The 22,035-nt window shown below is 33.9% G+C and overlaps 1 protein-coding gene across 9 annotated transcripts in view; it reads right to left on the bottom strand.

Annotated features, from left to right (window-relative positions):
• The window catches only part of LOC122889482 (probable RNA-binding protein 46), an 88,109-nt gene that overhangs the window by 16,507 nt on the left and 49,567 nt on the right, over positions 1-22,035 (bottom strand). For all 9 annotated transcript variants that reach the window (XM_044224654.1, XM_044224655.1, XM_044224656.1 and 6 more), the window contains 3 exons: positions 19,913-20,074; positions 15,974-16,441; positions 14,462-15,244 (listed from right to left, as the gene is read on the bottom strand). In XM_044224654.1, coding sequence (XP_044080589.1) covers positions 14,462-15,244; positions 15,974-16,441; positions 19,913-20,074 — 1,413 coding nt within the window. The remainder of the gene's footprint in view (positions 1-14,461; positions 15,245-15,973; positions 16,442-19,912; positions 20,075-22,035) is intronic.

Below are 22,035 nucleotides of genomic sequence, written 5' to 3'. Positions count from 1 at the left end.
TTGAAACTACTATTAAATACGGAACCAGTTGTCCCTCCATAAGGCCTTCACATACTGCCTGGAGTTTTACAATTAATTATTTGTTAATCTTTAGTAAAGTTTAAGAGGGAAAATGCTGGGATTTAAATTATCAGTCTAAGACAATTACATTTCTGTTAATGTACAGAAGAGATGATGATAATCCTCAAAGGAAAAGTAAAAACCATCAGCAGAATCTCAAGTAAATGTCAAACACAAGGTTACTACTGGTGCTTTGTCATTTGTTAGTTTTGTCATTCGTTATTCCTTTTAAAAAGTATTGACTATTAATAAATTTATTCAGTGAAACTATTTCAAAAGAATTTTTTTTTTTTTAGTTTCAGGTATACAACGTAATGATTATTCAGTAAGGGATTATTCAATAATCCAGACACAAGGGAAAAGAAAAGGCATGCCAAAAAGTCAAGAATAGGGGCGCCTGGGTGGCTCAGTGGGTTAAGCCGCTGCCTTCGGCTCAGGTCATGATCTCAGGGTCTTGGGATCGAGCCCCGCATCGGGCTCTCTGCTCAGCAGGGAGCCTGCTTCCCTCTCTCTCTCTGCTTGCCTCTATGCCTACTTGTGATCTTTCTATGTCAAATAAATAAATAAAATCTTAAAAAAAAAAGTCAAGAATAATAATAGGATACATCAAATTTCAAGATCAGAAACAGGATCTCATTTTCTATAAAACTGAAATCATTAGATATATTATTTTTAGTCTTCTGTTATGTTGAAAAGCCAAAAAAAGATAAACTAGGTAAAATTCCTACTAATTAAGGTATTTATTTTCATTATATCCACTAAGACCTATCATTGTAGATATTAACTGTTCTATAAACATGTGATGAAATGTTTTAAAAATCACTTAAAACTAACTGTACAAACATACTGTGTATTTTTTTTTCAATTTATTTATTTTCAGAAAAACAGTATTCATTATTTTTTCACCACACCCAGCATACTGTGTATTTTTGAAGATTTCACTGGTTTTCAGTTTGAAGAAGAATTCCATACAAATTTTTAAATAATTAGTATAAAAAATGAAGAACTGTGTTTCAGACTTTCAGGTATGGCATACTGCTCTTTCTTCTTTTCAAAACAGAAAATAACTGAATGCACAGGATTCCAGTATATTCCAAATGAAAATTCTGTATTAGCAACCTGAATTTTCAGGGTTTTTCCTGTCTTTAGAAAACTAAACTGAAAGAACTCCATCTTCTTATTCTACATCTGTTTAGAAGAATGAAGAAATGCAAGCCCGTATAATAAGTTTAGAAAGAACATACAGCAAATAAGCTATTGCCAATTATTTTCCATTTGTAATGTCTTAACAAATGTTATAGATGGCACTATATGTAACTATGGCTTATGTTATGAACTTAAGCTATAATGGTCAATAAATATTAAAAAATTAAATAATATTAAATTATTTTTAAATAAAATTACAAAACATTTGGTCAATAAATGGTCAAAAAAATTATAAAATTGTACATATGATCCAATATATTCTATACTACTACAACCAAAATCTCCTATTCTTCCACTATCCAAATTTCATTTATATATATACACACATATATAATATATAATCTTTAATATAAAATAATCCATGACCCAAGTCTATATTTTAAGGATTTCATTATTTTTAAATACTCATTTCATCAGCATTTTAAAAACTATACACTAATCATTTCTACTTTATTGAAATAAAATTATATAACGTCCTGTTAACCACCATTCATAATGTAATTGTTCTGTATCTGTGCCAACTCCATATCTCAGATATTTCTTTTCCAATCCTTTTCCAGTTCCTGCTCAAAGTACAGTCTTTATCTTTCAAAAAAATTTTAGCTTTAATCTTAGAGCGTGAAGATAATTTTCAATTATTTGAAAAGCACTACATGCTAAGTATTAAAGGAGGAGACAGTACTAGATTATAGAAATGCAGTAAATAATAACAATTTTTTTAAAAGTATGAAGTCCCTAGGCTTTACAATCCTGAGGGGTCAAAAATTTTACAATAAAAAATAAAGAGTAATATAAAAATTACTAAACTGTTGAGTAATATAAAGAACAAGTCATCCTCAGCAGTTATTATGTCTAAGAAAAGCTTGATATAAGAGGTTAAGTAAATGACAGCAAGTAGAAGAATATTCCAAGCAGAGGGAACACCACTTGGAAAAGCCTGGAAGAGCCCATGAGCATGACAATTTCAGATTATCAAAACTAAGAGGTATTTGTCTATGGTTAGGTAAGATAGGGAAAACCAGGAGAGCATTCTGAACAAGAGAATGTGGAGTTCAGAGAAATTTATCATACCACAATAGCAAGCCACTCTTGGTTCCTGAACAAGAAAATAACAATGAAAAAACAGATATAATCAGACTGAAAAATCATATGGCTGAATTATGTGTTTGAGATGTTTTGAGTATAATCAGAGAGCAAAATGAAAGTACCAAACAAGGGACCATGAAATAAAAAAACTCTACCTGTTTGAGATTCTGTCTAGCATCCGATAGAGGAAAAGAAAACATCATCTGCCACCTTGACACATACAGTACTGGTTGTCAGTGTCCATCTTAAATTTTAAAATCCCAAATTTACCTTGTAAATAAAATATGTTCACCTATCTCTGTAATTTAGAATCAAATGATTCATTTAGGTCTGAGATAGATCTCCTAAGTCCACACTACACTGAAGTGGTCTGATACATGAGCTTGTAGGACTGGTAAAGATAAAACTATCTCTGAAAAGGATGTAAAAGCATGGAACAAAGACCCATCTCCTTCCATTTTAATTTTTAGAAGAATAACTGGCCAACAATATCCTGCAAGCTCACAGTCTGTTATCAAATATTTAACAGTAGACTCAGGTCAGTTATCATTTCAATCACGTGATGTTACAAAGAACAGCAGCTAAAAGCATACAGCCTCTTAGCTAACTGGGGGATCCTGGGAAAACTATTTAATTTCCTAGAGCCTCAGTTTCTTCATTTGTTACCAAAAAAAAGCCCGTATAGGCATTAAAGTAATATTTACCTAAGAAAGTTTCAGAATAATGTATTATATGTCAAGGCATTTAGCATAGTACCTATATAAATATCAAAAGTATCTTAACTATTACTAATATTTATAATTATAAATGACTGGAAACTGTTGTCTTAGATTTGTTTTCTGAATGTTATTTTTCAATATTTGTATGACACACTTAAATACACAAATGGCATTACTGTGTGCTGTTTAACATTTTAACTCATTTATTACAAACAATTACCCTATGGGATAAATACTGTTAATATTCCCATTTTTAAGAAACTAAAGAACAGGGGCGCCTGGGTGGCTCAGTGGGTTGAGCCGCTGCCTTCGGCTCAGGTCATGATCTCAGGGTCCTGGGATCACGTCCCGCATCGGGCTCTCTTCTCAGCGGGGAGCCTGCTTCCTCCTCTCTCTCTGCCTGCCTCTCTGCCTACTTGTGACCTCTCTCTGTCAAATAAATAAAATCTTACAAAAAAAAAAAAAAAAAGAAACTAAAGAACAAAGAGGTAAAAATAACTTTTCCAAATAAGTGATGAAGCTGGGATTTGAATTCAGGAAATCTGGCTCCAAATGCCATGCTCTTTTAGTCTATGGAGCCTAAATGTTATACTAAATATAAAGTGCTGAATTTCATTTTGCTGAAATTCTCTTCAAGTGCAATGTACAACCCTAACCCTCTCACCTCAGGTTAGGTCAGGTCATCCAGTTATGTATCCTCATATACCCTGCACCTCTTCAGTGTTTATCAGAACTGTAACTTAGCACCTTCTTCATAGAAGGTAAACCCTATGAAGGCAACAACTGGGTCTGATTCACTACAGATTCTCAGAACTTTATAAACAAAGTACAGTGTTCAGTAAGTATTTATTGAATCAACGCATGTATTAACAAGGATTAACAGTCAGCCAGCTGTCCATTAATAAACCAAAAAGGAGAACAGAAAGCCTAAAAGAGTGAATAATAAAAAACAAAAAGGTTGTTCATATGAGAATAAGAATGCCAAAGCCAAACCTGCTTACACTGAAGTTTTGAAAAGCACATTTTTCAGAGGGATTCAAAACAGCAAGGCTCTAAGTGATGTTAAGGAAAATAATTCAGAGTTCTAATAGTCTAGTAAAGAATCTTTCCTTTCCCCATACGTTTGTTTAATAAACAGATTTAAAACAAAGATTTTTTTTTCTTTTTTAACTGGGTGAAACAGAGCTTTTAGTACTTTAAACACTTACTTGGTTCTGGGTTATATTAAATCATAATCTGCCCCCCTGAAACTTTCCTCTATTAGACTTAATTCTAACCCCTGGACTTCATATTACAGTCTTTTTACCATGTGCCAGCTCTTCCAACACTTGAAGACAGCAATCATATTTCCCCTTTAAATACAGAATATACAAACTAAAAAGCCCCAGTTCTTCAATTGTTCACTGTCCTACTTTGCATTAGATTTTCCAAGTCCTCCCTGGTTGTCAAGGATTAATTAAACCACAGGTCCCAAAAGAAAACAAAACATTTCCCATAGAGTCTGAGCAGAATAAAAATATTTGGTCTGGAAACAACACAACTTTCCTATATCCCTGAATTACATGAATTTGAGAATCTCTAGAATACAACTGACTCATTCTAATTTTGATAAAATAATTCAAGCTCAACGCTTGGTGGTTGGGAAACTTTCATTCTTTGCCAGCTTATTTACTTAACTGTAAAAGTTATGTTATATAAAAAGAATATATAAAATATAAATGTACAGTTACATTATTTATAGAATAAAAACAAGTACTCACCCCCCCAGCTTAGAAACAGAAAATTATCAATAACTTAGAAGTCTCTCTCGCATCCTTTCCAGTTTCTCTTTCTGACCCTTAAAGTAATCATGATCCTAATTTTTAAGTGTTATTCATTTCTTTGCATTTCTCAATGATTTTGCCACATATTCATATAACCCTAAACAATAAATTGTTTGGTTTTGCTTGGCTTTATTTTCCTACTCATAATTCCCCACTGCTTCAATTCTTTCAATTTAAAATTTGAATCCTGGGGTGCCTGGGTGGTTCAGTCGGTTTAGCGTCTGACTCTTGATTTCGCCTCAGGTCAAGATCTCAGATTCTCAGATTCTCAGGATCTTAGGATCTCAGGATCTCAGGGTAATGGAATCAAGCCCCAGGTCAAACTCCTTGCTCAGCAGAGAGCCCACTTGAGCTATCTGCCTTCCGCCCAGCTCGTGTGTGGTCTCTCTTCAACAAGAAAGTCTTTAATCCACTTCACAGTTTTCATAGATAATTAATTAAGGATTAAAGTGAACAACCCCATCCATTACCAGAAAAAAGGAGGAAAAAATAGAGGGAAGATGAATATTCTACTTAAGTCCATGCACTCCACCAATATGAGATAATGCCATCCTCCCCACTAGAAAACTGAGCAGAGGAGAAGTTTCCAAATTTTCCTAAGTTGGGTTTTATAACAGGGCTTTAGAATGTGTGTAAATTTCCTGAATTGATGAACCATACACGTAAACAAATCCTGGGATAAACAAATTTAATTAAATAAATAAGCCAATTATACATGGATTATTTAGTTTTGGTTTATTCATATCTCATATCTAAGTATAAATATTTGGGAGTTGACTACAGAATTTTTCTTGTCATAGAAAAATTCTCAATACAGCACATCAAACTGAAGGAAATGAAAATAGAAATTACCTGAAAATTCATTTAGTAAGGCAATGGAATCATTCCCTTAGTTACCAATTCAAATGAAAGAGTGCCTGACATCACCAATCTACTTTCTCAAGCCTTAGAGGACTGATGAAAAAGTTTGTTTATCTCCCTCCCCAAGTCATATACACTAGTGTAGCAACTCCTTGTTTCATATGAACTACAATAAATAAGAATAAATAAATAAGTAAAAATAAAGTACAGAAGTTTTTAAAAACCAAAAGTGAAGTTTGTTTTTTTTTAAGATTTTTTTTATTTATTTATTTGACACAGAGAGAGATCACAAGTAGGCAGAGAGTCAGGCAGAGAGAGAGGAAGGGAAGCAGGCTCCCCGCTGAGCAGAGAGCCTGATGTGGGACTCAATCCCAGGACCCTGAGATCATGACCTGAGCCGAAGGCAGCGGCTTAACCCACTGAGCCACCCAGGCGCCCCAAAAGTGAAGTTTTTAATAAACATTGGTACCTAAATCAAAGTAGATGACTGCAAAAAGAACAGAAAATTCACACATATCCTAGATGCACTGTAATAAAAGAAGTTAAAGAATCTTAAGTCTACTGCTAAGTAAACCATAGGAAAAAAAATTTAAGAAATGAAAAAGGAAAAACAATTACGAGTATTTCATCATGTGTGTAAATCCCCCTCAGAAGCTAGGAGAGTGCTTTCATGGGACAAATAATCCTATTTTTGCTTAGTATCTCCTTTCCCCCTCTAGTTCTTAAGAGAAAAGGAATAGCTTTCCAATGCTCTAGTATCATCACTATTTCCATACTTGATAAAACAAATTTCAGACTGAGGAATCCCTAAGGGATTCTTGATCACTTAAGGAAACTTAATTTGTGAAATCTCAAGGAAACATGGAGACATAATACACACAGGTAAGAATCATTTAAATTAATAAACATGTCCTTGCTTGGATTATTTTTTTTACTTTTGGTAAAAAGTATTAAATTTATAGTGCAGAATGTAACTTTAAACATTTTTTCCAAAGATTCATAATGGCTCATTTGGAATCTTATACATTCTGTGCCCAAAATAATCTTTAATCTTCATAGATTCATAAATACTGATTTGGTCATTCTTGAACCAAAAATTAACACAGCAGTGGTAGGGGGAAAAAAAAAAGCCATATACATATATGGCACATAAGCTGCAAACTGATTTGTTTATCCCATAACCTGGCCAGTAAACAAGCAGACTGGAACGTGTATTGCTGAAACAAAGGCAACAAGAAAAAATATTAATGGGCTTGCCCTGCAGTCATACAAAAATCCACATACAAAACAGAATTATGAAAAAAAAGTTGAAAAAATAAAGTATTTCTAGTAATAATATCCTTTTTAGAAAACATAATGAAAGAAAATCAAAAGGTACAAGAGAAAAAGTGAAGGTCAACATAGTGTATAAGGAAGCTGGAATTGTATATCCTAGTTTACATTTTTTTATCTATTTAAGTTTCTCAAATGTAAATCCCTTGAGCTAATCTGCTTATAAAAAACAAGCTATGTTGTTTAAACACAAAATAAAGAGACATTTCTGAGTACACTCACCAAATTACCAGGCAATACAATTACAACAGATTGTTTTCTAATGACTGCATTTCTATATGCCTTTTAACCTAAAGTTACAGATACAATTATAGCAGAATTATCAGTGTGGTATACAGATGATATTTACTGAATCAAAACAATGCACGAAGGTATATAAACAAATCACTTTCTTAAAATTTGAACTACATTATGTATATAAAAACCCACAAACAGGTCATTTTTGTAGTCCAAATGTCATTTACTAGGAGATAAATAATGGCTCACACATAACTAGCGTATCTTTAGGCAAATACTACAAATTTAAGGAACAAAGAACTCTGAGCACTTATTAATATTCTCATGACTTAAAACTTCTATTTAGAATCCCCAGAAGTAAGAGCATCATTTTTGGAGGTAGTGCCTACCATGTCTTACATAGAGTATGTTTACTCTAGAACAGAGAATCAATTGCTCTAGAGTAGATGATATATCTGAAATTAACTAATAAAAGTAGATACTTTATTTAATCTAACCAAAAGACCTGGAAGCAACTGTCACTGAATAATTTTAAACTAGTTTATAGCACAGATGATTACTTGAATAAAATCATCATAGTAAAACCATTTTTCAAAAACATTCTGTCTCCATTCACTACTATCACTAGATTATATTGCCAAAGCATAAGTAACTATTGTCTACCAAACATTCAATAGGAAACAGAAATAAGGGCATAGCAGGCAGAAGACTAATGCAGCTTTTCACACTGATTTTGCTGAATCTACCTCCCCCCAAAAATAAGCCAGAAAGAAGAGAAATCTCAGTATAACACTGAAATTCCTTTCAAAGCCATGCCAAAAAATATATTTAGGGGACATCATGTGGCAAAATAATAAACTGCTGCTGACATCTAAGAATGGAATATACATGCAAAATTTATTGTGGAATTTGATACAAGGGAGGAAAATTTACAAACCATTATTTTTTAAACATTAAATGACAAAATCAGATATTAAATTTAAAAATAAAGCAGTAGCTACTGTTAAAATGTATATTAGAGCAAGTATTTCAGGAAGGTATTACCAAAGAAACAAAAGAAAAAGTGATCAAACATGATTAAATAAATATATAAAACAAATGAAATCACAGATCACATTAGTCAGTTAATAACATAACTATGGAAATGCTGGTCACATGATATGTTTTAATACACATCATTATTTTCCTAGATTCTCTGTTACAAAAGAAGGCAAATTTCCAAACTTTTAAGTAATTAGGTTGTTTTATAAAATCTCAGTTTTGATTATATTTAACTGAAAAAATTCAGGGATAGAAATAACCAAAAAGAAATTACTTGTCATAATGCAAATAAAATAGGTGGCACGTTACTTTTTTTTTTAACCCATTTTTCTGCTGTGAAGGAGAGAGATAAAGCTTTCAATTATATAAAGGAAGGGATATTAAACTGATAGTTAATTCCTAGAAAAGCAGCCCTTGGTTTTAAACTATTTAAATTCAAATATATATATATGTGTGTGTGTGTTTATATAAAAATTCAAGTTATTATTTCTGGTCCTTCATAGGATTTTTTACTATGTTTTAAACAAAACCATAAATTGGGGGGATAAAGGAATCCTTAAAGCTCATCAAGTAAAAACCCTAACATTTTAGAGGTGAAGGCACTGAGGTACACAAAGAGTGAATGATTCATTTGCCATGAAAGGTCTCGGTTTGTTGGTGATTGAGGCTACAGGTTCTTAAATTTTTATTCAATACTTTGTGTTAAATAAGCTGCTTCTCTTACATTATTAACTCCATGATAATTATGGCTCATTAATATAAAAGTATTAATAAGATAAGAATTATGAGTAATACCAGATGATGATATTGCAGGAGAAAATAGTATGTTTCAAGAGGAACAAAAATACATTTTCATGAGCACTGGGCCCTCTAGAGGGTCAAAGACACATAGTTGAGTTAATGGAATTTTCATCTCACCATTTGGTCATACAAAAACAAATTATTGTACAAATGTTGTTATCCCTCCTTCTTTTTAACTAGATGAATTTTAAAGCAAATTTAGATTATTTTTCTTTAAGATTATCAATTTGGAATAGTATCATCAAAGTTAGGACTGTAATTAAAACTGGAAAAAATAACTTTCTAAAGGCATTATTTTTCTTTTATTTATAATAAATTTCATTTAAATACGATACAAACATTACATATATTGAGCTTGTCTCCCAAAATTATTTCCTAAATTAAAAAAAAAGTTTCTCTGTTTCAAAGCAATTTGTTAGCAAATTTTTTTAATTAAAATTTTATTTTTGCATTTCTGCCCATCAATCTGGAAATAATGATAGCTCATAAGAAAAAAAAGCACCAATTATTTTTCAGACTAAAACTTCTCAGAAGTTTTACTTTCATTGTACTGTGTCTTCTATTTTATAACTTTCAACCAAATTATAAGTGGTAGCAAAAATCAAAACCTAATTTTAATGACATTAAAGGTTTAGCAAAAATAACAGCTATCATGCTTGGAATATATATCTAAATATTTTACCACTCTATGACAATAAAATATTAAAAATTCTAAAGAGTATGTCATTACAAAGTCAATTATGAGAAATAATATGCAAATCAGCCACAAAATGAATACTGAAAATAGAAAATATAGGAGATATTAAAAAGATGACCGTAAGAGGACACATAAAATAGTCCACACAACTTAGGATGGATTCATCCAGAAAAAAATTACTTGCTCAAAAGAAAAGCAACTTAAGTCAACAGAGTCATACTAATAAAAAATTTAAAAAAAAAAAAACCTTGCACAGTTTTATAAAAATCAAGACTGATGAAATTTCAATTAACTAATGTCCACAACTTTTCAATTTCTAATCCTTAAAATCTGACTGAAATCACCAAAGCAAATACCAGACACAATTGTTTGCCATTAGCCACCCCAAACCATACTGTTTTTCTAGCAGGTATTTGCTCATGTTGTGCCCCTCTACCCATAAACTCTCTCAAGATTTACAACTCAAATCAGGTGGGAACACCCTTCCTTTGTAGTCTCAAAACTTCTGCAGTTTGTCTCTGCCTTCTTTAGTAGATCATGACTCCCTAAGACCAAAAACAAAGTTTTATTTATATTTAACTCCTGACTGCTACAAAAGTACACTTAGTACATGAGAAGCATTCAAGAAAAGTTGTTCTTTAATAAACTTCATTAGTCACAGCCAAAAGATGATGAAATTACATCAAAGGCACAAGCTGATTTGTGACAGAGGTTCTTTATTGCTGTTTGAAAGTAAAAAACTTGCCACTTGTGTCAGTATTATACAAACACAGAAATAAGAAAAAAAAAAATGCCTTGCCTTCAATTAGTTACTAATAAATTATATAACAAGGTGAACTGCCATGACACACTTGAGGCTACTCCCTCCTTCCAGTAAGTATTCTCCAGGACTTTCTTTAAAACTGTAACTTTCCAGGACCTCCCTTTATTTCCTTGATTTTGCTTATCCTACTCCTAACATGGTTAAGAATCCTCCAGGGGAAAGCAGTGGCAACTATGGAAGGCCAATATTCAAAATAGAGGCAAAGACTATCACACTCATAGTCTGGATCCATTATTAAACAGATACAAAATTATTAACTAGAAAATGATTATTTAAAAAGATATGATACTCAGGGCGCCTGGGTGGCTCACTGGGTTAAAGCCTCTGCCTTCAGCTCAGGTCATGATCCCAGGGTCCTGGGACCTGAGCCCCGCAACAGTTCTCTGCTCAGCAGGGTACCTACCTCCTCCTCTCTCTCTTTGCCTGCCTCTCTGCCTATTTGTGATCTCTACCTGTCAAATAAATAAATAAAATCTTAAAAAAAGAGATATGACACTCAATGACCCATGATATCTCCATACGTCAAATAATTAGCATAGAAAACTATTTCTGAGCCCACAGGTATCTAGTCTATGTATTAAATCCACTGAGTATCTCACATATTACAGGTTCCTAAATATAAACAGGTGACAATTTCTCATCCCATTGGTTGTGTAATCAGTTTCCAGTGAGGTTAGGGAGATCATTCTCTGACATTATGAAGAGGAAGATAGTCTCCAACTTCAAAGTTTAAAAAAAAAAAAAAAAAAGAGGGTTCAATTTTGGCATTAAATCCCAGCTTTTAGCTTCTTCTATTAGGGGTATTTTACTTAAAATGAAATTCACTTTAAATGGGACCAAATAACCCAAATTTTTTTTTAATTGACTTTAAAGAACTACCCACCAAGAACTTTTAAGGTTCCACTAAAAGCATTAAATGGTCACTAGAAGTAAACTCTCAGACCTCTAGTACTACTCATTTAGGTACCTATTATCCCTTTAAGAAAACTATTTTCCTCATAACACCAATGATAATCATTAAACTAAAGTCTAATTTTTTGTTTTATTTTTCAAACCTGAAAAATGGGCATGATAACACCAAAACAATGTGGGTATTAAAAGTACATTCTTAAAGGACTCTGAAATAAAAAGGTAAATGACTATATCACATATAATAATCAAAGACCATCAAGGTAAGACTAGGTAATAATGCTCAGAATAACATCAAACTGAAAGGGTTAACAGAAGGGTATGAAAACAAACTTAAAAAAAGAAAAAAAAAAATTACCACACCCAAAGAAAACATTTTAAAATAGAAGTCAAATTCATCTGTACCATCTGGAGAGGTACATTCAAATTCTTTAAGAAAACAGAGTCAAAAGATGATTTAATATTTAATTAACTCTATTTGGGAGACTCTAGGAACCAATAACAACCTCTCAAGGTCCCAGAAAAATCCAATACTTGAAACATGTATATATTTAGTAGGATAGGAAGAACATACCACCCTTTACCCTCTAAGAACACACTACTACCAACTGATCTCAACCCTTAAACACCCAATGAAACCTTGCAAACTTTAGATCTGTACCTAAAAAGGCATCAACTCTTTAAAGCCCAATATTAACAGAGTCCAATATTAATAGAAGTAAAAAGCAAACCAGAATACTGCCACAACAATATTCAGTCTATATATATACCTTAATCTCCCATTTAGCAACATGTAACCTCCTGGCTGTCTTTAATTCCTGCCCTACTTTAATAACCTCCAAAGGTCAGGCACTTGTTTTCTGATCAAAGATTTCTAGACCCCTGATTTCGGTTTCTTACACTTCCCTAAATTCTATCCCTTCTTCTCAGCTGCCTCAACCTTCACTCACATATCTGGTCAACTGCAATAAGGATTTTTGCGTCACTTTGTAGATAAGGCCTCAAAAGCCTTGTGTAGTGCATCCAAACAAGTCCTAGTGTTTAATTAAAATTTTTGGCTTATATTTAGATCTTGGGTCTTCTCTCTGATGGTAATTGTCGATTTTTAAATTTTAAGTAGCTTTTATATAAGGCTGATAAAATCTGAAATAGAGGACTAAAGCAAACTGTGTCCTCTAAGTATTTCATTTAATGAAGCTAACTTCATCCATAAAAAAACAAATCAAGTTGGGAAAACTATACCTGAACAGGGATTCTCTTTAGGAACTGTAAGGTCAATAAAACTAACTATGGTCCTAGAACTCAAGTCAAAATCATCTCAATAATGGAGTTAAAAGCTGATGAAAAACCTCTGGTTCAATTAGCATCTGATCTTTATGGAATAAGTAGATGGGCAAATCATGTCGAACTGGAAAATCTGCTATGAACTAAGACTATTTTAAGAATCTTGGAAATTTAAGCTAAGTTAAATTTGTAAGGGAATGAGTAGGGATAGAAGTATGTTTTAGCAGTACCATGTTAGATCAGATATAAGTATCCTGAGAAAATCTTGCTCAGCAACTAATTACCTATATTCCACTCCAAAAAAATAATTTGATCCATTTTTTCTAAGAACCCTAATTTGAATTATTTGCTGTCCATGTAATTTTAATCTTTAACTTAAACTGTCTTTATTAAAAGAAAAAATGGAAGGCTTCTATTTTGTGCATTAATGAAAATCATACTTAAGAATTTATTAATTTCAATGACTGTAAAATTCCCTAATGTTTCCAATAATTGAGGACATGACCAAAAAGTTTCTTTTGAAAGAAACCCTACCTTCAGCCCTGAAATTCTGATGATCAGATTCTCCTAAAAACATGCATACTATGGTGGTTATGCATGAATAAGCACTATATAAAATTCCCTCCCCACTTCGCAATGGTTTTCCTTTTAGACTGCCTTCTCTTTAATAAACTTGAGAGTATCAATTTTAAATTGACAAAAGCTTCAGTAGTATGGTTCTGCAACCATATAACAAATCAATTTTAAGTTAAGAGTTTGACAATTATAATCCCTCTTGGGGACTCATTACTGTTATCTTCAAGAAACCACTATTCTTCTAATAAATATTATTTGAGGCACAAAATAATCACCAAACACAATCTATAACTCTGTCAAAAAACTGAGAAAAAGTGGTGTTGGGGGGGAGTCTAACAATAAAAAAAAAAAAAAAAAAAAAAAACAGAAGAAAATACCAGAGTGATATTGCATCTCTTCCTTCACAATGCAAAATGTTTTGTTACCAAAGCCTTTTTAACTATCCCTCAAAGGTATTAAGTAAACTTAATCTTTTAAAAGCATGAAATTAAGAAAAGAATGGTCATAAACACCTCTTGGTGATGCTTTTCGTCTTTCATGAGTACTAATGACAAATTTCCAGATTGGTGAGCATAAGGCTGTGTCTACACATAACCCATCTGAAATACCTCTGATTTTACCAACTCTCTGCTACTGCCCCCGAAAATGATTACTATGTAGACTTCACCAAAGACGCAGGGACACTCTTACAAGTTGGTTTAAGTAACATCCTGTAAGTTATATAGAAATTATCAAATGAAGATCAGTCATTACAAAAACAATAAATTAATGAAATAAGGTCATGATCTCTGTAAATCAAAACCAAATTTTCCCCTAAGTAATGTTTAAAAAGCTAAAAGCTAAATATAGGAAGATTATACAAGAGAAAAGTCTCAACAAAATTTAATGAATTCATAAAACTGAGGTAAAATTTATATAAAATACTATCAATTCAAAATAATTTTTAATAATAGTATTTCCTGGTTTCATATTCTACAATAATTATGTAAAGTATTTTTAAACTTACCCAAATGAAGTAATGTAAACTGGGCTGCCAGTTCCTTTGCATCTTCTAACGTAGTACAGAGTTTGTCTGGCATAAAGTAACTCTGGGATCCATTTGCAATAGCAGGAATAACAATTTTATATACCAAGAGTACCTTCCCATCTTGACTTGTTGTTGAATATAAATAATATTCTGGTGGTGCCCAATTATTTTTGTTGCAGTAATAATCCAAATGCATTACTGCAGAATTGAAATGATTAGATTTTAAAGAATACATACTAATTGGAGTAAGCTTTGTTCCCGGAAAAAATGGATAAGTGCATCTTTCAATTTCAGGGGGGCTTGGGCTATGTTGACCATTGAGACGAGCTGGAAGAGTTGGTGGTTTGCCTAGAGTTTTTGGATGGCTCTCTTCCTTGTTAGCAAACACAATCAGATTTTCAGAATTAGGGCTAATCTGACCATTAAGATGCTGTCTCCAAGTGTTTTCTTTATTTACTGGTTTTGCCAATGTTACCTCAATACTTGCTCCATCAATGCATTTTCCATTCATAACTGACATAGCAGCCACTGCATCTTCTCGGTTGAAAAAGTGAACAAAAGCATAATCTCTAAGTTTCTTTACTCGTTCAACTGCACCAGGTTTGAATTTGTTGAATTCTGCTTTAATAGTTTCCTCTGTAGTTGAGATCATTAAATTTCTTACATAGAGAACTTTAACTCTCTGCATGGTTTCCTCATCAACCTCTTTCTCTGGGTCAGCCCAATCTACCTGAATGGTATGGCCCCATAGTTGGAATGTACCTGTAAAAAAATAAATTAACCTGAAGACAATTAAAACAACTAAAAGTCAAAAACTATTAAATAAAACTTTCTCGAAGGAAGCAGGAACTCCAATATCAGTATATTTGGTTAAACACAGTTTCTCACATGATACCTTCCATGAAAGTTTTTACTAAGGCAAACCCAGCCAGAACTTACAGTGGAATCCAAGAGTCAACAGTACAAATACATTTCAAAAATAGACCTTTATTGGGGCAGCTGGGTGGCTCAGTCAGTTAAGCATCTGCCTTTGGCTCAGATCATGATTTCAGGGCTCTGGGATGGAGCCCTATATTGGTGGGAAGCCTGTTTCTCTTTCTCCCTCTGCCCTTCCCCATCCCTCTCCCCCTGCACATGCTGTCTTTGTCTCTGAAATGGGTTAGATCTTAAAAAAATTTTTAAAAGACCTTTAACAAAAGAATTAGGTACCGTCCTTTGGATTTTTACCAAACAACAATTAACACCACAATAAAAGTGTATATGTGTATATATTCAGTAAATTCATATATTATTACAGATAATGACTCATTTTAAGGGACAACTTCTTCTTGTCTTTTTAGAACCATTTATTTTACTTCCTTACTCAAAAAATCTCTTTATCTCTTTAAGGGCATTACATATTATCAAAATATCAATCCATAAGGTGCTGTCATTTTTCTGTATTTACAATTAGGTTAATATGAAAAAATAAACTTTAAAAGGCAAGTTTACCTGGGATTAGTTTTCTCCTAGCCATGGCAGCAGCTCTGTGAGATTCATATTCAACAAATGCAAAACCACGATTTTTGGTCTTATCTGTTGCACTTGGATAAACAATGACATCTACAACTCCTTCTGTAACTTTCTTCATTTCATCCAAAATTTCTTCTTTCTTCTTTTCCTTAGGAATAGCTCCAATAAATAATCTGCAATTATCCAAGCTTACACACACACCAATAAACTTTCCCGGTCGAATTTCATAATTATTAAGAATTCTGATGGCTAATTGGGCCTCTTCTTTTGTAGTGTACATCACAAAAGCATACCCTCGATTTTCACCACTAAATTCCATCATAAGTCGAAATTCATATATCTTCCCAGCTCTTTCAAATACAGGAACTAACTCATCTTCATACATATCACGAGGTATTTTTCCTACAAAAACTTCACAGCCTCTAGGTGGAGGGGGACCTTCCCAACCTGAAAGACAAAAATAAACAAATTCTAATAAGATATTTATATGCACTATTCAATGATTCACTCATTCCACAAATTTACTGTGCCTGCTATGTGCTGTGCACTATTCTAGATATTAATGGTACAACAGTGAAAAAATAGAAGACCCTTCCTCATAAGGCTTATATTCAACAGAGAAAAGAGATAATGACAAGTGCTATGAAGAAAAATAAAGCCACCGAAGAGCTGATATTCTCAGTAGTCAGGTAAACGTTCTCTGAGCATATGAGGTTTAAGAGGAGATGAGAAAAAAATGAGGGAACGAACCTTCCAGATATATTAGGAAAGAGCAAGTGTTTTGTATGTTAGAACACCATAGAGCACACAGGCCTATACAGCTAACACATACTGAGGTAGTACTAAAGTTGTAGTGCTGCCATCCAGGTGCCTAGAGGCAAGATTTTATCTTAAGTCTAATAAAAAGCTAACTGGAGGTTTCTGAGCAAATAAAGTACACTGGCTACTAGTAGAAAGGCAAAACATCGTATTTATGTAGCTGTCTCCATCTGGTTTGCCTCTAGTATAAAAACCACTCCTCTATTCACTGCTCTTTCAAAATCCTCCCCAAAATAACCTCTCCTTTAACAGTACTCTTTTTCCCAGTGACCCAATCCTGACTCTTTATAAATCCAAGTAGTAAGCCCAATAGACTTCACCAAAAATTGTTAGAATACACAAATTCTGCAAAGTTGCAAGATATAAAATAATGTACAGAAATATGTTGCATTTCTATACACCGATACTGAAAAAGAAAAAAAAAATCAAGGAATTGACTCCATTTACAACTGCACCAAAAACCGTAAGATAACTAGGACGAAACCTAATCAAAGAGGTAGAAGATCTATACATTGAAAACTACAGAATGCTCATGAAAGAAAATGAAGAGGATACAAAGAAATGGAAAAAAATCCCATGCTCATGGACTGGAAGAACAGATAATGTTAAAATGTCTATACTACCTGAAGCAGTCTACTCCTTTATTGCAACCCATATCAAAATACCACCAACATTTTCCTTCTTTTTTTTTTTTTAAGATTTTATTTATTTATTTGAGAGAGCAAGCAAGCATGAGATGGAGAAGGGTCAGAGAGAGAAGCAGACTCCCCATTGAGCAGGAAGCCTGATGTGGGGCTCAATCCTGGTACTCCAGGATCACAACCTGAGCTGAAGGAAGATATTTAACTGAGTCACTAAGGCACCCCATCCACTAGCATTTTTCAATGAACAAACAATCCTCAAATTTTTATGGAGCCACACAAGACCCCAAATAGCTAAAGCAATCTTGAAAAAGAAAAATAAAGTTGGAGGCATCATAATTCTAAACTTTAAGCTATATTACAAAGCTGTAATCATGAAGACAGTATGGTATGGGCACAAAAATAGACACATATAATAGATCACAATAGACACAAAATAGACACAAATAGACACAAAAATAGATCAATGGAACAGAACAGAAAACCTAGCAATGGACCCACAACTATATGGTCAATAAACCTTTGACAAAGCAGGAAAGCATATCCAGTGGAAAAAAAGATAAGTTTCTTCAACAAATTGTGCTGGGAAAACTGGACAACAACATTCAGAAGAATGAAACTGGATCACTTTCTTATACTACACGCAAAAATAAATTCAAAGTGTATGAAAGACCTAACTGTGAGAAAGGAAAAAAACATCAAAATTCTAGAAGTGAACAAGGGCAGCAACCTCTTTGACCCCAACTATAGCAATTTTTTTTTAAGATTTTATTTATTTATTTAAAGGGAGAGGGAGAACCTCAAGCAGACTCCACACTGAGCACAGAGTCCAATGTGGGTCTCAATCTCACAACCCTGAGATCATGACCTGAGCTGAAATCAAGAGTCAGATGACTGACCAACTGAGCCACCCAAAAACCCCAGCCATAGCAACTTCTTACCAGATACATCTCCAGAGGCAAAGAAAACAAGAGCAAAAATTATTAGGACTTCACCAAGATAAAAAGCTTCTGCACAGCAAAGGAAACAATCAACAAAACTAAGTCAGCCTACAGAATGGGAGAAGATATTTAAATGACTTATCTAATAAAGGGTTAGTATCCAAAATCTATAAAGAACTTATTAAACTCAACACCCCCCCCAAAAAAACAAATAATCCAGTTAAGAAATAGGCAGAGGACATGAATAGACCTTTTTCCAAAGAAGACATCCAGATGGCCAACAGACATGAAAAGATGCTCAATATCACTAATCATCAGGAAATCTGGGTGGCTCAGTGGGTTAGGCCTCTGCCTTCGGCTCAGGTCATGATCTCGGGGTCCTGGGATCGAGTCCCGCATCGGGCTCTCTGCTCTGCAGGGAGCCTGCTTCCTCCTCTCTCTCTGCCTGCCTCTCTGCCTACTTGTGACCTCTCTCTGTCGAATGGATAAATAAAATCTTAAAAAAAAAAAAAATCAAAACTATAATGAGATATCACCTCACACCTGTAAGAAGGGCTGAAATTAATAAAACAAGCAACAACAAATGTTGGTGAGGATTCCAAGAAAGTAAATAAATTTCCTCTATACCATTGGTGGGAATGCAAACTGGTGCACTCTGGAAAACAATTAGGAGGTTTCTCAAAAAGTTAAAAACAGGGCTACCATATGACTGAGCAATTGCACTAATAGGTGTTTACCTAAAGGATACAAAAATACTGATTTGAAGGGGCATATACACCCCAATGTTTATAGAAGCATTATCAACAATAGCCAAATTATGGAAAGAGCCCAAATGCCCATCAACTGATGAATGGTTAAAGAAGTATACTTTGGAATATTACTCAGCCATCAAAAAGAATGAAATCCTGCCATTTGCAACAACATGCATAAAGTACTATGCTAAGCAAAATAAGTCAGTCAGAAAATGACAAATACCATATAATTTTACTCATATGTGGAATTTAAGGAACAAAACAGATGAACATAGGGAAGGGGAAAATAAAGAGTAGGAAGCCAACCATAAGAGACTATTAACTATAGAGAATAAATGGGAGGCTCCTGGAGGGAAGGTTGGCCAGGGGAGAGCTAAAGAAGGGATAGGTATTAAGCAGGGCACTTGCTGCATTGAGCACTGGGTATTATATGTAAGCAATGAATCACTAAATTCTACTCCTGAAACCATTATTAACTATATGTTAACTAACTAGAATTTAATAAAAAATTGGAAAAAAGAAAACCCAACCAACCCAACTTTCTTCTCAAATATTTCCTAAGCCAAGAGCAGAGTTGAAAAAAAAATGTAAGAGTCAAACATGCATAACATACATAATCTACCAATTTTCCCTCACAATGGTAAAAATAACTGCTAAGGTATTTCAGCAGTTATAAGGAAAGAACTATTATTTGGAATATTTGTGGATATATATGCCTAATATATATTGAAGACTCAATATTTTTGAACATAAATAAATCCACACCTGGAGGAGGACCACCAAATTTCCTTTGCCCATTTTCCTGTACCATGTTGTAACCAGTCTTTTCCATCAAAGCAAGTAATGCCGCTTCATTCTGAGTACCAGTTCTGACTTTACTGCATCCATTTGTTCCATCTATGTTTTCTTCATTCATGGTTGCAATTCCTAAAACAAAATTCAAAATCAGTGTTTATGACATGAAGCATCAGCGACCTATGAAGGATTTCTTTGGGGTTCAAGAAACCAAAAACAGTTGTGGCTGCTACAACTGGAGACCACTGTGGTCCTGCCCACAAAGTTATGTTACATAATGGAAGCTGGAAACTTCACTTAGTGTGACTGATCAATTAACCAGTACATTTAAAAAGCATTAAGCTATAAAAAAAAAAAGGCAAAAGTAAAAAAGAGAAAAGAACAACAACAAAAATAGAAAACACAAATACATGAAGAGGAGTTAGAGAAGAAAAAAGCAGAAATAACAAAATAAATATACTGCCATCAATGAATATACGATCACTGCTGATCTACGGAGCCCAAAGTTTAAATTATTTTATCATATAGGCCAACTGGATTTTATAATTTTTTTTAAAGATTTCATTTGTTTATTCAACAGAGAGAGAGATTACAAGTAGACAGAGAGGCAGAGAGAGAGGGAGAAGCAGGCTCCCCGCTGAGCAAAGAGCCCAATGCAGGGCTCGATCCCAGGACCCCAAGATCATGACCTAAGCCAAAGGCAGTGGGCCACTGCCTGAGCCACCCAGGTGCCCCTGGATTTTATTATGCCTTATACTTTTCAGATAATTGTAGCCTAATGCCAATATGGTTCATGTTGTCAGCAGTCTTTAAGGACCCCACCAGTTATCAGAAATTGAACAGATCCTTGGAGTAAGTAAACAAAACTTCAAACCACCCTGTTCCAAGAAGAAGCTACTAGAGAAAGTAGGGATCAAAACCACTTCCTGTGAGCAGAAACAGGAACTACTGTGATTTTCAACTAGCAGCAGATTAAGAAAATTACATTAGGGGCTCATCAGTGGCACAGTCAGTTAAGCATCCAACTTAGTTTTGGCTCCAGTCATGATCTCAGGGTTCTGAGACTGAGCCCCATGTCCAGCTCCCTGCTAGTGCAAAGTCTGCTTAAGGTTCTCTCTCCCTCTTCTTCTGCCCCTCCTGCTCATGCTCTCTCTCTCTCAAATAAATAAAACTTTAAAAAAAAAAAAAAAGAAAAAGAAAAAGAAAATTACATCAACGGGTAAGCAGGACCTAGAGAGAACCTGAGATCTATGTTGAGCACTATATATAAAGATGTGTTTTTAATTTTTTTAAATGAACTTAATTACCATATCCTTAGGTTGCCAGAAAAATCACTTTGATCCAAAAGATTAATACTCTGATTTACTCTATTTCTTAATTTTATGTCTCTCTTATTTGGTGTTATCATTAACAAATACAAAAATTAAAATCCACAGAGGTGCCTGGGTGGCTCAGTTAATTAAGTATTGCCTTCAGCTCAGGTCATGATCCCAGGGTCCTGGGGTAAAGCACTGCATCAGGCTCCCTGCTCAGCAGCAAGTCTGGTTCTCCCTCTCCCTGTGCCTGCTGCTTGCCTAGCTTGTGCTCTCACTCTCTCTCTGTCAAATAAATAAATAATTCTTAAAAAGTTAAAATCAAAATTAAAACACCTAGGCGACTCAGGTTGTTAATCATCTGCCTTCAGCTCAGGTCATGATCCCAGGGTCCTGAGATGGGAGTCCTGCATCAGGCTCCTTGCTCAGCTGGGAACCTGCTTCTCCTTCTGCCTGCCGCTCCCCCTGCTTATACCCTCTCTCTCTCTTTCCCTCTCTGACAAATAAAAAAAATCTTAAAAATAAAAAAAAAAGGTTCTCTTAAAAAAAACTAAAATCTTGCACTGAGCAAGCCATTTTTTACTTTCAACAGAACTTTTCCTATTATAAATGGAAACCAAACCACAGCACAGCATTTAAAAAAGTACAAAATTTTTAGCCAGAGCACCTCAATTTGACTTAGCTCTGCCACTTTATAGCTGTGCAAATTGGCCAGCTTATTTTCTCTCTACTCACTATAAAATGAAAATACCAATACAAGTTATTGCAAAGCTGCTGTTA

The sequence above is a fragment of the Neovison vison genome, chromosome 11, assembly GCF_020171115.1.
Source record: "Neovison vison isolate M4711 chromosome 11, ASM_NN_V1, whole genome shotgun sequence".
In the NCBI taxonomy this organism is placed as follows: domain Eukaryota; kingdom Metazoa; phylum Chordata; class Mammalia; order Carnivora; family Mustelidae; genus Neogale; species Neogale vison.
This window is presented reverse-complemented; position numbering and strand designations above follow the sequence as displayed.